The 16,073-nt window shown below is 51.1% G+C and overlaps 5 protein-coding genes across 5 annotated transcripts; 4 read left to right on the top strand and 1 right to left on the bottom strand.

Moving 5' to 3' along the window:
- Nucleotides 1-214: 214 nt before the first annotated feature.
- Nucleotides 215-1,081, bottom strand: BO82DRAFT_134661 (uncharacterized protein). The gene has a single exon (XM_025630013.1). The coding sequence runs from the start codon at nucleotides 679-681 to the stop codon at nucleotides 247-249; it is 435 nt and encodes a 144-aa protein (XP_025489526.1). The 5' UTR covers nucleotides 682-1,081; the 3' UTR covers nucleotides 215-246.
- A 508-nt stretch (nucleotides 1,082-1,589) lies between these two features.
- BO82DRAFT_356492 (uncharacterized protein) lies at nucleotides 1,590-2,683 on the top strand (the record flags this gene model as incomplete). The annotated part of the gene is made up of 2 exons (XM_025635740.1): nucleotides 1,590-1,710; nucleotides 1,810-2,683. 2 exons carry the CDS (start codon nucleotides 1,590-1,592, stop codon nucleotides 2,508-2,510), a joined length of 822 nt encoding a protein of 273 aa, XP_025489525.1. The 3' UTR covers nucleotides 2,511-2,683.
- A 1,980-nt stretch (nucleotides 2,684-4,663) lies between these two features.
- Nucleotides 4,664-7,080, top strand: BO82DRAFT_404365 (uncharacterized protein; the record flags this gene model as incomplete). Its single annotated transcript, XM_025639433.1, has 5 exons — nucleotides 4,664-4,769; nucleotides 4,931-5,011; nucleotides 5,061-5,600; nucleotides 5,659-6,860; nucleotides 6,922-7,080. The coding sequence occupies 5 exons, from the start codon at nucleotides 4,664-4,666 to the stop codon at nucleotides 7,078-7,080; spliced, it is 2,088 nt and encodes a 695-aa protein (XP_025489524.1).
- Nucleotides 7,081-9,036: 1,956 nt separating this feature from the next.
- BO82DRAFT_385193 (Zn(II)2Cys6 transcription factor) lies at nucleotides 9,037-11,427 on the top strand. The gene is made up of 3 exons (XM_025638160.1): nucleotides 9,037-10,233; nucleotides 10,293-10,436; nucleotides 10,500-11,427. Exons 1-3 carry the CDS (start codon nucleotides 9,526-9,528, stop codon nucleotides 11,316-11,318), a joined length of 1,671 nt encoding a protein of 556 aa, XP_025489523.1. The 5' UTR covers nucleotides 9,037-9,525; the 3' UTR covers nucleotides 11,319-11,427.
- An 895-nt stretch (nucleotides 11,428-12,322) lies between these two features.
- On the top strand, nucleotides 12,323-13,834 carry BO82DRAFT_340548 (uncharacterized protein). Its single transcript, XM_025633516.1, has one exon. It carries the CDS (start codon nucleotides 12,473-12,475, stop codon nucleotides 13,475-13,477), a length of 1,005 nt encoding a protein of 334 aa, XP_025489522.1. The 5' UTR covers nucleotides 12,323-12,472; the 3' UTR covers nucleotides 13,478-13,834.
- Nucleotides 13,835-16,073: the final 2,239 nt, after the last annotated feature.

Here is a 16,073-nt window from a genome sequence, read left to right as displayed (position 1 = left end):
AGCGCCGGACAGAAAGGCTGTGCAACCAGCCAAGTTCTCGTATAGCATCACACCGGAACATTGAGCAAACTAGCAGTGCCAGACTGCACCTTCCTCTCCTCGGTGTTCAGCTTCTGATATGCCCCAAAGCTGAAGCTGCTTCATATCTCCCAATCATGCCGCTTCTCCCCTCCCCCGTATAGTCATCGTAATCATCATCGTCATCAATAGTCGCATCGCTCATATACAGTCAGTCGACCACCTCAGTCAAACCCGAAAGGCATCGTCAATATGCCCGCCCCGGCGTTCAATCTCCGCCACCAACTCCTGTCGCTCCTGGAGCTGTAGCTGGATGAAATCCACCGTCTTCCGAAGCACGATACTCTCACTGCGCCCCTGCCCCTCCAGGCCAGGGACCAGCTCCGTCAAACGATCGAACCCTTCCCGAATCGCGGCGCGGCGCTTCTGCTCCGAGGCGATGTGATTGTTCTTTTTCTCTTGTTCCGTCAGTCGCGGTTTCTCCTTCTCCTGTGCGCCAGCAGCGCTGGGTTTGGATGCAGAGGTGCCGGTTGGGGTGGTGGAAGGCGACCGGTCCTCGGGTTCATCGTGAGGTACCGTTGCGCCGCTGCTGTTCGGTAAGGGGGAGTAGGAGGTTTCGGAGGAGCTGGATGCCAGGGAGGCAGGTGGGCGTACAGATGGCATAGTGGTGGGGTGGGGGGTTATGCGTTCCTTAGGGTTCAAAGGGGTTTAGTTTCTTTCTTTCTTTCCCCCCCCTTTTCCCTTCTTGTTTCAGCTGTGGTATAGGTTTCAAATGTCTGATGTCTGAGATTGGTGTAGGAGAGTTATATGCGATTTGTTGTTTGTTGTCCTGAGTTTCGTGGGGAAAGGAGATTATCATGTGCGTGTGCGGGTGAGTCGGATTTTCATGTGACGGACGGCCGGACTGGGGGCGGTTGTGGCTTGGCTGCGACGGAAGACAGACAGTACCCGTGGGGAAGTATAGAGACTAGTGAAGATGGGGTTGGTGTGAACTCGGCCTTTCGTATGTGAGACGGATCCGATTGAGGATTTAGGTTCTCGTGAAGAGAGATCGATGTCTCTGGTGATGTGCCAGGGGTAAATTACTATGAACCTGGACCAGCGGAGGAAAGAGAGAAGAAAGACCCAACATTTGGGTGGGTGGTTCGTTCCTCAGGCACCAGCCGGTGATGTGCCTGGCTGGCCTGGAACCAGCCCTGGGCTATTCTTCGGCCGGCGGCAGAACGCCAACTGGCCAATTGTTCCGGATGTCTCCACGGGCAGCCGATAAACGTCATCGATCGTTCAGGTTGCTTCTAGATCAACTGTGGACTTCACCATGCCACCCTCTCAGAGCCCCTCAATACATGCCTATTTCTTCAAGGCTTACCCCCGTCGCCCAGCGCATCAGCATTTCTTGTTCTGCTTGCCATCAACCCTATCACATTGACTGCGAACCCTGCAGCAATTGATCTGGGCTGGTTGAACCCCAAATTCCTCGCTATATGACCTCATACTCGCGCTACGGTCTCAACGTGAAAGCTTCTACAATCAGATAGAGCTAATCAACGGCGCACACGGCTTCAGCAGCCATGACTGAGCACGTACCACTACGCGGATCTTGCCAATGCGGCCGCAATCAATATCTGATTCGTCTGCCTGATGATGTTACCGACCATGCCCACGTCTACTTTGACTCCAGTCAAGACAACCGTAAGTTTTCCCGGTCTGCGTCGGTGCGCTGGCTTTATTCTGTGCCGCCTCAGATGTCGTGATAGTTTCTCGGTGGAATAGATACTGACATCGTTCCAGGTAGATTCCAGGGCTCACCGTTGACGGCATGGCTTCGCGTTCCGTTATCTTGGTACCAATCCCACACGCAATCCTATTTTCCCGATGAAACACATGCAAGTATCCGACGCATCTTCTCCCCGCACCATGCACCCCACACTCAGCGGGTCTTCTGCGGATTCTGCGGCACCCCACTTACATACTGGAGCGAGGTGCCCCGGGATGAGGCGGATTTCATGAGTGTGTCTCTGGGTAGTCTTTTCGGCGAACATCAACGTAAGCTGGAGGATCTGGATCTACTTCCCCCGGTTGTCCCTTCTTCAGATGAGGAGGAGGAGGAGGAGGAGGAGGAGGAGGAGGCTGAAGCAGAGCAGGAACCCGAATCTGAAGGCAAGGTGGTTGCTGTTCCGGCGGCAGCGTCCAGTGACCCTCCCACTCCGTCACGTGTAGTCATTCCCGCTGCTGCGGGGGGCGACGGGTCTGGTCTCTCACGGAGCTACAGGCAAGGCACTTTCGGTGGGATACCGTGGTTCGAGGAAATGATCGAAGGTAGCCAGCTGGGCCGCTTGATGAAGACGAGACGCGGGGTGGGTGTTAGCGACGACCACTCAACGACCGTCGAGTGGGAAATTAGCGAGTGGTCGAGCGATGCGACTGGTGCGCAGAGGCCGACTGGCGTCGGTTTGCCCCTTCAGGCGGGCAAAAGGAAACGCGGTCTATAGATCCTGCAACAGAGAAAACTACTTTACCTTAACTGCAATAGCTCAAGGTAGTAAATGAGTGTTTTTGTTGACATTCCTGGTTTATATGAGATTCAGAATATGCAGCAAGAGCTTGGAGCAGACGTCCACATCAACAGAGTGTTTGCTGGAAAGCCTCCTGTGGTCAATTCAAGCCTTAACAACCCTAGTACTACTTCGATCTTGCGTTGTTTTAGGATACAGAGAAGTCGTCTTGAATAGCTGTAGTGCCTGCCAAGCACAGCTCCCGTTATGCCCTATAAGGTCCCTGGGTCAAAGAGCTACATCGCTGAACAGCACTATAGCATAGACAAAGCATAATGCACCCTTACAGCACTGATAGATTCATTGGAATGATCTGAAATGCTCTGCAATGCCTGCTCTGTGCCTCAGGCGCCCAGGCTTCGACCTCGCGCGTTTCCTAATTGGGTAACGGGCTGTTTCTGAGTACAACACAGTGAAGAAGCTTGTTCTGTCTCTCACCTGGTAACCTTAGCAATCATAATCTCTTCTTCTCTTCATCTTCATCCTTCTGCATCCCCTTCATCCGAGGTTCTCCAAAAGACCTACCATCCTACCCTGCTACCATTCGTGAAACACATATCGAACAAAACCCTCCTTTGACTTGAAGCCTCTCTCTGGTGAGTGCACTGTATCTCTCAAAAGTTGATTGCACGCGTCTAGCGTGAGAGTTCGTAACTCTCGGGTGTTTTCAAAAAGTGATCTCTGTCAGTCATGCTCTGCATCTCGTTCTTGAAGTCATTCATCATAATATCAGGTAGATGCTAACCCTGAGTCCGGTATAGAGTAACAGCCAAATCAGAATCCAGGAGGAGGCTTCCCGCCTTGACAAGACCGGAACGAAGAACTGGTGTCTCCACTGTGCTTTGGCTCTGGGATTGACATATGTGCACCATGTTTAACCCAAGGTCCCTACGGGGCTCCCACCCCTATGACACATGCTCACCAACGCCGGCTGTATATCACAGGCTCATGACATTGCATCCAACAAATAAACTGATAGACACCAAGTCTGTGTCAACACTTGTGCTTCCCAGTGTATCAGGAGAAGATCAAGACACAACGAGAGCTCGGTTTTGTCCGAGTCCGCCTGCTTCTGTTTTCGAGGACAGCCGGGTTCCATTTTTCGCTGGGTTTTCAGAAGATTTAACTGTGCAGCGTGACGTTATACGTCCAGTTATTCTTTCAGAATCTCCTAATTGGATAGTGTATGACACTCAGGAAGCACACGGTCATACAACCCCCAGTTTTTCGCATTGGAAGGATGCGTCGCAGTCTGACTCAAGGCCAGACATACTGAGGGCAGTCTCAGACCCGCGGACTAAGGTTCAGAAGAACGTTTGCAACACTCCTCCCAGATCTCCTGCGAAGAAGAGTCTGCGTCAAAGCCTAGGCTCTTATGTCAGCAAGTTGCGAAGAAGAGGTCAATCGATCAAGAAAATCAAGGTCAGTTACTGGAGGATGTGATGGGAAACAAGCAACTAACAGGATGATTTAGGGACATTATCCGAGATGCACCGGTAGGATCTCAAAGCACGGAAAATTGCCATTGCCGCATCGTTCGGTTTTGCTCCCAGTCTCAAACGTATGTAGAAGCTATATGTAGGGCTTTTTGAGAAACTGTCACTGACGAGATCCAGTCAAATCAAGCTTCTGGACTTGAACAAGGACATTCTAGGCAGTCGGTCAGCAGTGACCTAAACGTGACTGCATTGTCGCCCGGGGGCCCAGTGCAGAGGAACCGCCAGACAGTGGATTCAAGCAGAGGGGGCAGCGTGCGCTCCTCCCTGTTAGCTTTTTGGGACTGGCTTGTTTATGCGCCTGAGAACACGACCCTAATCCCCACGCAGCAACACGAAAGTGAGAAACACGCAAGATATCCCACCTCTCAAACACCTTCTTCTGCTTCATCTTCTCACCATCTCACTCCTCCTTGTCCTCCTAAACTCAAGACTTTCACCACCGCTACTTCGCTGTCAAAAGACAAACAGACCCCTACACCTCCGCTTTCACCAGAAAAAGCTTCCATTGTATCTCCCCAGAGAATCATCCCACTCTCCGGCTTTTCTGCAAGGGAAAATCCTCTATACCACCGTAAGACAAACCTTCACAGGATGGCTGCCGACAAGCTTTCTGTCCAGGATTCCTTCCAGGAACCCCGAACTCCTGAAAGAAGTTACACTGGGCCATCTGGCACTACCCTCAGTAAAGGCATGAAAGGTGAGCTCTTTATCTCAGTAGCTTCATTCGCTGCCTTAGACCCAAGTGTTGTGTTTATAACTCAGAGGACTCTATGACTGTGCCGCAATACTATTACCCTTCACGCTTTTATCCTAACTACACCATGTCATTTTCATGCTAACTGGCCTTCCTTTTGATAGATGCATCTAAAATTGCACCATCCATGAAAGATTTATCCATGGAGAGTAAATCAGAACGTCCATGCGGAAACGTCAACCATGGTAAGTGGACTATATCGCATTCACATGGCAATCTGACTGATCACCACAGACGATGAAGAAAACTTGTTGCTCTCTCAGAGATCTCAGGTCTCGGCCTCTCGCTCTACCTCATGTTCCATCGACAGTAACAAGCGCTCTCGGATCCCGATGGCTACTTACCACCTCAGAACACCGGCAGGGCCATTTCCACTGGAAAGAGAGATGCAGACTCCCAGCACACAGCGCAGTGCAAAACCTGTGCCGGTTCAAAAACGCAGTGCACCGTCTCCTGCTCGTGCCTATGAAGCCACACTTACAGAGCCATATACCGGAAAAGCTCCTTTTGTTAAGGCTCCTTCCACTCTTAGTACCCAGTCATCAGAGGGATTGTTAGGTGCTACTACGTCCAATGTCGTTCCTGCTACTGGGAGAGAGCATACTCTATCTACCTACTCGTCTGATGATGATTGGAATATCGATGAGGAGACTCCGAAGCCACGACGTACCGTCTATACCGGCGAGTATCGTACCCCTGTGGCCGAAAGAACTGCCCAGCGCATCCATGGTCCAAGACTGAGAATCTCTTCATCCGCAGATGAGGTGTTGAGAGGTACAGGATCACAATCTGTTGGATACACATCAGGCCAGGGCTGCTCTGACTCTTGGAGAGATCCAATCTATTGACAAGTCATCCTCATTTGAAAGAGGACAAGATGGCATTGGTGATACTCCGGGCAATTGTCGTCACCCCGTCAATTCGAAGGAGCAAGAAGGTTTCGAGTCATGCTTGGAAACTCAAGGGTTGGGCAAAGAAACCGAGGCCTATGAAGGTAAATCAGCGGCTGCAGCCCCGAAGAGCGTGCTGTCAGGGCAGATCCGGTCACAGGCTTCGGTGACCAAAGCTTCTCCTCTCGAATTGCAAATAAATGACAATCTGCTTCCCATTGCATCTCCATGTTTGGAGAAGGGACAAGATCAGACTCCGCCCAGTAATGAAAGTCATCACGATACTCAGCACATTGCGGACTCTCACATCGGTTCTACAGTTGAATCTTTCAGAGTTCAAAGAACCGGTCTTCACTCACACCCCGTCAGATCATCATCAGTGGAGGCGATGTACGAGTTCCCAGTCCAGGGCACTGATCCTCTCAAATCGAACCCTTCAAATGAAACTGATCAAGCTGCGACATTCGAGAATATTGAGAACCCGAGGACCTATATCGACGTAAGGGTACAAAATCCTGCCCCGCGCAGCGAGAGGAAGACTTTCAGTATTCGAAACATGTTCAAGCCTCGCGCTGGTGCTGACAAAGAGCTCATAAATCCCGACAATGGTGGCAGCACTCAAAAGACCCCAGTAACTGCGAAGCCAATTCGAAAGGCCGTGAGTAGCAAGAATCTTGGCACAGCCATGAAGCCATCGGGTCTTGGATGGAGCATAACTCATTCAGGCAAGACTCGCACCGGTCAAATCTCGAGTCCGATACAGATACCTCCCGAGCAGCTTCCTGCTGGCTATAAGCCACTCCCTGGTCCTAGCGCCCCTAATTTGGTGAACGTGGAACGAACTTTGCCTACGAATACCACGGTCCACACGCCCACGGCCGCTGGGTCCCGATCACGCAGACACGTTGTCACATCTTCTAGCGGAAGCCCTTACCTTGCCAGACAAGCGTCGGAACTTTCAAGCAAGTCTGTCCTGACCGCAGCTTCTCCTTCGAGAATCCCTGTTCTGGTCCACACTGGTGTTCAAACGGAGAACAGGCTTGTCAAGCAACGTGTCGGAGTTCACGATGGAGTACTTGATCACTTCATCAAGAAGTACGGTGGGGGGGCTATGACCCCCCCCCAGCGGGACACTTTCTTGCGGGTAGGCCTTAACAAATGAAGATATCACTGAATGATCACGTAGCTGACCAAATAATTCCTAGGCGGCTGTAGCCCTGATACAGCACCTTGAGGGCGTCGGGGCTGCCCAGAAAGCCCTGGGCGAGGCGATTGCCTCGAAAGACAAGAGGCAGTCAGAGAAGGAGGCTGCTGAGGAAGCCCTTGAGCTGTTGTACGAGCAGCTCGGGGGCTTCCTCAGCTAGCCTTCTAGCTGACTGCCTCTTGTCTTTCGAGGTGGAAAAAAAAAACAAAAAAAGTTTGAAAATTATAAAAACCACAAAAAACATGAAAACAAAAAATGTACATATTCTTAATGAAACTTGTCTGAGTATTTCACTTGCTGCCTTACATTTCTAGATTGTAAACTGATGATGAAATGGAGCAAACACCTTTGAGGGACTAGTCACTCAGCTTTTACTGAGGCGTTGCTGAAGCTCCAGAGTGTAGACAAATACAGCTCAAGGCCATTGTCACTGGCAGCCTACGGCGACGAAAGTTCCTTCCCCAGAACACTTCTGAAGCTCAGGTAGTCGCTCTGGAGACTCTAGCCTCTAGCAACCTTTTGCTCTATCTGCTCTCTGTAGCCGTCTTCTCGTGTTGCAAATATTTCTTTCATTCGTCTACTCCCATTGCTCTTATCACTTTGAATCATGAATTATACGCACCTGGAGCTTTCGCCCAGCCAGGTAAGGCATTTCACTTGACCAATCTACTTCTGATTCTCATTGAAAAAAAGACGAAGATGATCTGAAAATGCTCACTGATGGTAAATCCTCAAAGCTTGACCCTGCAGTGGTTTCGTTTTCTCGCCAATCCAATCATTGGGAGGGGCCTAGATTGGCTCCACCAGCCCATGGCCTTCCACCGGCTGCTTTGCCTGCACGCTTTCCGGGCGCCTTGACACCAGCTATTGTATCCTTTCCGCCAACTATATCGCCTAGGACCCTTCCTCCAGCTATATTGCCTGAGCACTATCAGCCGTCTGCAGCGCCTGGTGATTACTTTCCACCAACTGTATCGTCTGGATATCTTCCAAGCGGGCAGGTCATCTCGCCAACCCCGAGTCAAATACACCCAAATGTCACGCGACCGACACTCATGCAAACAGAATTCTATCCACAGATGGAGATGGATCGTGTAAGTAGACAGCTCTTAGAGCAAGACCGCTCGTCATGTCAACAACATACAGTAAGCAGGGCCAAAACCCTCCTGTTTGAAGTTTGTTGGTGATAACGCAAGTCAACGATTTAGGCCCATGCGACGTCCTACCTTGCTCCACGGCATATTCTGCCACTACAATTCGCTTCAGCCCCGAATACACACCGATTGCCCGTGCAGAACTACCAGCAGTGCTGTTCAACTGAAGTAACTTCTCAACCTGGAATGTTGAGATCACCATACCTATGCCTACCACAACGCCCAGAATCACGACAGCTCCCAGGCCCGAGTGAGGGTGCCCCACGCCATATTCAGGATTGTTGGAAAGCGGGTGGCGAGAACAAGAAGCGTACGACATTCTACTACTCTACTCTTCGCCCTGAAGCACCCGAGTTTATACCCAATCGCATGAGACGCAGCCACCTGTTTGTACCTCAGCCGCCTCATACTTTCATTAACCCTCCTCACCTTCAAGGCAACAACAGCCATGCCCTGAAATCGAATCAGGGATCTCGCAATCATACACCTAGAGTTTTCCATTACCCTTTCATTGTATGAGAGGAGAAATCTGTCGCGAGCTTCTCAGACTCACATAGACCGGAGATGTCAGCACGGTGTTGCGAGAAAGTCAACATAGATGAGAGCGGTAGCCGGTCATGGCTTGAATTGCTCCCCGCGAACGCGAATACACAATGGAACTTATCTTTCCCATGGTATTGGCAATGTGCTGTGGTCTTAGCCTTGGTGCATAGCTAGGAGGTATTCCTGCTTGTGTTTTATTGCTTGCTTGTGTGGTTACAGCTATCATTCCCTTGGTAGATAGAAGCATACCCGGTCAGTTCATAGAACGATAGGGCTGACGCTGATTATTCCGCGCCTTAGCCATTACATCATCAGCTAACATCATCAGCTAAGCAGTTGTCATTCGAAGAATAAATACCTAAGTGGACTTTCTTTACATAGGGTAGAATCAAAGTTTTATTAAGCAGCACACGGCCGATGTTGACCTTACAAAATCATAAGAGCGACGTATAATGAACGGAATCAGCATGTGCCACTGCGATGCGCATTCACCAGGGCATCTCGCAAGGCATACTCGATCAGGTGAGCCGGACCCCACGTGGAGTCGGGAAGCTGCCCACGCCTGAGGCACCCGCCCACCCGGCGTACTACATACACCTCTTTATCTCCCACGGCCGTGTTCCTCCCAACCAATATCAGCGTGGTTGGACGAGAAAGATCTCCGGTAGGACATGCACCGGCTCTTGGATGGACTAACCCTAGCATAGTTTTACTTTCACAGCCTCGTTCTGAGCTCAAACGTTGGAAAGTCGCGGTGCTCAAGCCGTTCTTCGCATTGCTTACCCGTTCGAGTTGCCTCCATTCTGGGCTTGGCTTTCCTTATCCGACTGGGTCCATCTTTCTATCGCATGTTGCCCCCAGCATAGCACGATCGACCAGCCGCTTCTGCACGCTGCGCCTGTTTCAAGATGGTCTTCTGCGGCAAGCCAAGCAAAGGCTGCGGGGAGTGCCGCTCTCGCAAGATCCGGTGCGATCAGGCGCGGCCAACCTGCTCCCAGTGCGCCAAGGGCAACCGGGTCTGCCCCGGATACCGAGACGAATTGTCCTTAATGTTCCGCGATGAGAGTCAACAGGTCGTTCGGAAGGCACGGACCTGGACCTCAGCGCGCAAGACTAAACCAGCCAATAAATCCGGCTCTAGTGGCCGGTCTGAGACTCCCTCTGGGGGTAGCAGTGGAACTACTAGTAATAGCCCCGGTGCCGCATCGGAATCCAGTAACATTGGGGACTTCAATGAGAATACAGGCTTACAACGAGAGCTTGTCACTCAGCGTCCTCTCGAGCTACAGCCTTCGTATCAACCCACCAAGAATGAAGCCATCTGCTTCTTTCTGAGCCAGAATAATTGGATTGGAAGCATCTGGATGAGGCCAGACTCTGCCACAGAATTTATCCTCGATTTACGGTCCTCACCCAGTCAGCAAGCTATGATAGCTAGTATGACTTCTGCAGGAATGGCCATGCTCGCTCGCGCCAGGCGATCCACTCCCCTAAGGATTACCTCGGAGAAAGAGTACGGACAAGCGTTACAGCTGCTTACTTCTGCTGTCACCGATGAGAAAGAGGCTAGGGAAAATTCTACCCTGGCCGCTGTTATACTTCTAGCGATATTTGAGGTGCGTTTGACTTTAGGGTACTTCCCCGTTCGCACTCACAGCGTCTGATTGCAGAACAGGTTGTCTCTAGTAGAGCCCCGCAGAATCTCGACAACTGGACAAATCATATTTCTGGGGCTGCTGCACTCTTGGAGTTGAGAGGCGTGGAACAACTTCAGAAAGCTGAAGGGTTAAAGTTGTTCTTACAACTAAGATATCAGATTGTATGTTGAACGATTCCAGTATTGCCCCCTCCCTCCGCAGGCCTGACTGACGAGTGTGTCAAGATTATCAGCTGCTTGCAACGAGAGGCTCGAGTGCCGCAGTCAGTCCTTGACTGCGCAAGGGTGGCCCAATTTCTGCGGCCCCAGACCGAAGCTTATAGCGACCGATTGATCAGTATAAGTGGCCGACTGGCCAATCTCCGGGCAGATATACGTGATAAAGTCATCACCGACCATCAGGAGATCTTGTCCACTGTTTATAGCATTGAAGGCGAGTTGATGGCATGGCTTGCGGCTCTGCCGCCTCGATTTCTGTATACCACCATCGAAAGCCCCTGGCCTACCCAATCCGATTGGGGTTTCAATTCGTACAATAACCGATTTCACGTGTACCAAGACCTATGGCTCTGTCACGCGTGGAACCAATATCGCTGTGCCCGGATTATGATCAGCGAATACATCCTCACATACACATATCGACTGAAAACCAATACGACTCTCACTCCCGATCTAGCTAGTCATCTCGCGCAAGTTCGCGACAAGGCTAGACAGTTGGCTCTCGATATATGCGCCAGTGTGCCGTATCACTTTAGCGCCGACCTCGTTACCGGCGAGGCTACTACATTCAAGACGGTGACATTGGAATATGGCTTCATCCGTGGCATGATTCTTCTGTGGCCCTTATTTCTTGCTGGCGCTACTGAGCCGAAGGGTCATTCCCTACGCAAATGGGTGGTTGATTGTCTAGCGCTTATTGGTAACCGCCTGGGCATCGATCAGGCTCTGGCCCTGATTGATATCTTGGAAATCGGCGAGACGTTCGATGTCCTCGGGCAGACGGACGATGAACGTATTCATGAAAGGGTGACAGCACTCCACTGAGACGCTTCTAGAGATGGAGGGGTCTCGACCCTTTGATACGATTTGATACCTAGTGTATATCTATGAACATAAATAATCTACTTGTCAATAGCGATGAATGTATAGCGATTTATATAAATGTACGCCAATCTAGCCACATGTGCACGGCTTACTAATATGGATTCGCTAGCGAAAACCCACATAGTGATGCAATCATAATCTTATATAAGGACCCATCTCGGTCTTCGTTATCCGTTGCATAAACCGAGGTTTGGGATGAGGCAATGCCGATATGCAACACGGGTAATCCATTAGACTATTTGACTGCGGTTTTGTGGGCCCCCGGGGTATCCCGCGACTAGTACGGAGTAGGCTGTGCACTGCCTTCCACCATCCGGTCTTCCGATAGTGTATGGGTTTGCAGCAAACAGCATCCATCAGCCTTACAGCCTCCCTATCAACCCTCATACAGTACATGCCAATGCAGCCCTGTAGCCTTCGCATCTCACTATCACGCCTTGTGGAGCTCATGGCCAACAGGAAAGAGCTATGCAGCCATGTTGATTGAAGATGCTTAAACCTTACATTTCGAGGCAGTGCCGCTGCGTCCACTGCGGCAGGATGTTGGATTTCCGGTGAGGAGATGGAAGTCACGGGATGTTGAAAGGGGGCGGAGTCATTCCTGCCTGAAAGCCTTAGGCTTGTGTTCTTGGAATTAATTGGTTGGAATTGCAGACCATTCAACACTGCAGCGGGGTCGTTACTACTAGGTAGTAGTCCACACGTGGATCTGTTTCCCTGGGGTTTCCCTAGGGTCGAATCATGAGAGAGTCGTACTCATATGGTCTGCAAAAGTAAATTGCGTTTGTGCTATACAACCTGAGGTAATACTGACTGGGATGAAACCCGAGTGTCTGGGTTGAGCCAGTCTGCCTTGACTGCGCCTTCCATGTCTTGCGGACATTTGGTAAACGATAAAAAGGAAAAGTAGGAAATAATGACTACATTTACTCTAATGCCGCGCCCTCACTCTGTGGAGTCGCCTTGCATACACCCTACACACAACGACCTCTGCCCTCAAGGACGCTACTTCTTTGTCTCCCGAAATCCCCGCCTGCTCAACTAGAGGACAAATCTTCGAGCTGGCCGACTACAAGCATCTTTACCCCTCTCAGATGCCACTTTTACGACACCTTCGAGATAAACTTACCCGTCGAGACTCAACCCATCGTCACCAGACCTCGAGTGAACAAACTTACAACAATAGCACCAACATGGGACAAACCCACTCGCATGAGAAGAGACACTCACGAACAGGTTCAGTCAATCGGAGCATAGCGTCCCAATCGAGAAGCATAGGAAAGGCAACTCCAGCATGTCATCAGGACCCATGGTCGCCGCCACCGTACTCCGCTGAACCCACGGTGAGGATGCCCATGCCATCAGCAGCCTCGAGCACCTCATCAGGCGACTCGCCGTATTCATTCCTACGCGAGTTCGACACCATATTTCTTGTTGATGATAGCACATCCATGCGCGGGCGTCGTTGGAAGGAGGCCGAAGATGCCATCGCCGCCATCGCTCCGATCTGCACGCAGTATGACAGGGACGGAATCGACGTGTGGTTCCTCAACCATCGCAGAGATACTGGTCGAAGGGGGCCGGGGTCGTACCCGAACATCACGCTGGCGGACAACGTCCGGGAGATCTTTGGCAGCGTGCATCCCCAGGGTCCGACGCCGTTCGGCCGCCGCTTGATGGATATTCTGGGGCCCTACATCCGTGACCTGGAGAAAAAGGTCGCCGCAAGCGATGGATTCGAGGACTCCACGCAGCTGATCAAGCCCTTGAACATCATTGCCATCACCGATGGAGCGTTCACGGATGACGCGGAAAGCGTCATCGTTAATATGGCCCAGCGACTCGACAAGATCTCGGCCATGCCCTGGCAGGTCGGGATTCAGTTTTTCCAGATCGGCGATGACCCCATTGCGCGGCAGTATCTGCAGGACCTGGACGATGAGCTGGGCAAGATGACACATCAGAAGAACTTGCGCGATATGGTCGACACCGTGCCGTGGCGAGGCGACAAGGGGCAGACCCTGAGTGCAGATGGCATTCTGAAGTGCGTGCTGGGTGCAGTGAACCGGAAATATGATAAGCGGGACGGGCATCATTGATTACGATTGCTTCAGGGTGATCGTTGTTTTTATTGTTGTTGCTATTCATATCCACTGCCACTGCCTTCTCTCCCACTCCTGCGACATCTCGTTGCCTTATTTTCCCCCTCTTCTCTCTTTGCGTGTTTCACCTCTGTTGCTCTGATGCAGGTGTATGATCAGTGGTGACTTTTCGCCTTGGCTTCAGTCCTTGATCATGTTCTAATGAGCATGGGCTTCATAGATGAAACGCGTCGCAGCAAGCGCCCAGTTGCCGCCGTCCGTGTCGGGGGGCTTTGGGTTCCTTGAATTTTGACGGGATGTTGTGGCTGGTCAAATGCTACGACCATACTAAATAAAATAGTGTCTATGCTTACTTTCCCTCCCTGTAATTCCTCTTGTGTAATTCTCCATCCGTAGTTCCTACCTAAATATCATGTAGGCTAGCGTGCAATATACCTCGAGAATGTGTATCATTGGCAGTGTCATTGCACGGATTGCTCGGCTACTCCCACCAAACTGGAACTGAAATGCTCCCACGGCACTGTTTGAAGAACAATTACTGATTGGTGTGAGAGGGCAAGCTTAAGCCGAAACTCGATTCGCTGGCAGTCAAAGCGACCGCAGAGGTTCGAAACTGGCAACGACCAGCTACAGCTGAGGAGCAAGACAAACACCACCATTTCAGGCCAGTCCAGACTTCAATCTATCTGTTGCTCCGGGGGTTCCCCTTAGAGATCGAAGTCTAGTTGCCCAGCACCCGCGAAATAAACAGACTGACTGGCTGCAGACCTGCAGCAACAACACACTTAAGCGACTAGGATGGTCCGACTGATCTCTTGATTGGCTGACTGGAGTTGACCCCTGGCCTTGGTGTATGGTTCGCAAGCGCGCTGGTCCGGGCGTGAGGTTGGTTTCACCGGCCATGTCCTAGTCTAGTGCCACACGGCCCAAATTCACTTGGCTCTTAAAAGCGCTCAAAAGGGAAGGAAACACGAGGATTATTGATTAGGCCATTGTCAGCTGTTGACACGGAATCCAAAGATCGGTCTGTGACTCTGTATGGTGTACGGAGTAGCTCTGGGTCATTGAGGCCACTCTGCTCCTGGACAGCCGATCGGGGATGGCGCGAGTATCGGAGATATGCAGGAGTCATGCATAAACAATGAGAGGGCGCAGCGCGCAGCAGTCAACAATCGACATATCTAATCCATTCCTGCTAGGTTAGTTACCGGTAATTTTAGTCAACTTTCCCACCTGCGGGCCACTCACGTGGTGTGGAGAAGTCGATCGGCGCGTATTCGTAGGTTTTTCTGGGTCCGCCAGATATGCCTCCTGAGGGGGGTGGTCGCTTCGCTAGAAATCTCTCATCCCGCGATTGATCTCTCGATGGAAGGGGAGACAAGAGGATGATTTGAAAGTGACATAAATAAAGCTTATTTGTTTAACGGAACGGATCGGTACTTGAGGCGAGCAGATGAAGATAAGTTATGGGAATGGAAAAGAAAGACAGGGTCAGCCTCAAAGTGGCTTGTGTCCAGCCACCACCAATCCCAAGTAGTGATCACCACACACCACACACCATTTGGTTAGATTAATTTCCACCCGCTGTCTCCAATCATCAATCATTTTACTCCCAGTCAACCACCACTGCTATCTATCATCTTCGTGCGGTGGCTGGCTACAGTCCCTTTCCTTTTGTTTGTTTTTTTTTGTTTTTTTTGTTTTCTGATCCATCAACTTCCCTTCCTCGGACTTACATCGGTCTCCACCCTTGCGAACTAAGGTACGATACCAGGCACAGCTAACATGCATCCAGCCTAGCTAAACGCCCGTGATCCAGTTGTGTCCACTCGTTCAGAACTCGAGTCCCTTCGAAGCCCACTCTGGTTCGCCAGGAAGGATCAGCATCCTCATCCCAGCAAAACTCTCCTGGGTGGACCACTCATCGCCCAGGAACCATGTTCGGATCTCATCGCGCGTCCTTTTTCTGTCAGCCGGCTGCCATCACGAACTCTCCTCCCTCGCGGCAGAGTTCTCTTGTATGGACGATCACTATCGTGACGTGTTTATATCATCCCTCAGTGGATCCCTGACAAGCGCACCGTCTTGCTACAGGGCTACTAACCTGCCGAAACCTGATTTTCTCTCTGTTCCTGTACGGAGTACACCACCTATAATAACCGTTGGCGTTCAGGTCACGCTCGAAGTGTACACATACGCGCGATCGAGTTGATGGTGGTTTGTTATACCTTTCTCCTCTCTTGGGCTTCAATTCCGGCTTTCTAACCCTCATCGACCCGCCTGGACCAACGTGTGAGATTTGTGTGAGAGAAGTACTGCTCGAAACGTCCGGCTCCTGCAGCAGGCGCTGAAAATACCCTTTTCCGCCTGTCATTGTTCTTCCTCGTCCAGGTAGTCCGCCCTGTCGGCGCTTCCGACCTGCCATTCCTCCAGCATCATTGGCCTGGTATATCCTTCCGAATCTCTCGGCCAGGAACGTCCAAATTTTAACTCCCGCAGCCCCGCGGCTAATGATTCACTGATCTACCATTTCTCTCGCACATTGTTGGTGTTCAGCTTTCTCTCTGTTGTTATGGCACAGTAGTCACTGTCA

Source organism: Aspergillus uvarum (genome assembly GCF_003184745.1).
Source record: "Aspergillus uvarum CBS 121591 unplaced genomic scaffold BO82scaffold_47, whole genome shotgun sequence".
Lineage (NCBI taxonomy): Eukaryota > Fungi > Ascomycota > Eurotiomycetes > Eurotiales > Aspergillaceae > Aspergillus > Aspergillus uvarum.
This window is presented reverse-complemented; position numbering and strand designations above follow the sequence as displayed.

What these genes read in the sequence shown, in the direction of transcription:
- BO82DRAFT_385193 (XM_025638160.1), top strand. Translation starts at nt 9,526, where the DNA reads ATGGTCTTCTGCGGCAAGCCAAGCAAAGGCTGCGGGGAGTGCCGCTCT. An exon ending in TACTTCTAGCGATATTTGAG is followed by an intron (nt 10,234 to 10,292) that starts GTGCGTTTGACT and finishes ATTGCAGAACAG; the next exon opens with GTTGTCTCTAGTAGAGCCCC. An exon ending in TACAACTAAGATATCAGATT is followed by an intron (nt 10,437 to 10,499) that starts GTATGTTGAACG and finishes GAGTGTGTCAAG; the next exon opens with ATTATCAGCTGCTTGCAACG.
- BO82DRAFT_134661 (XM_025630013.1), bottom strand. Translation starts at nt 681, where the DNA reads ATGCCATCTGTACGCCCACCTGCCTCCCTGGCATCCAGCTCCTCCGAA.
- BO82DRAFT_340548 (XM_025633516.1), top strand. Translation starts at nt 12,473, where the DNA reads ATGCCACTTTTACGACACCTTCGAGATAAACTTACCCGTCGAGACTCA.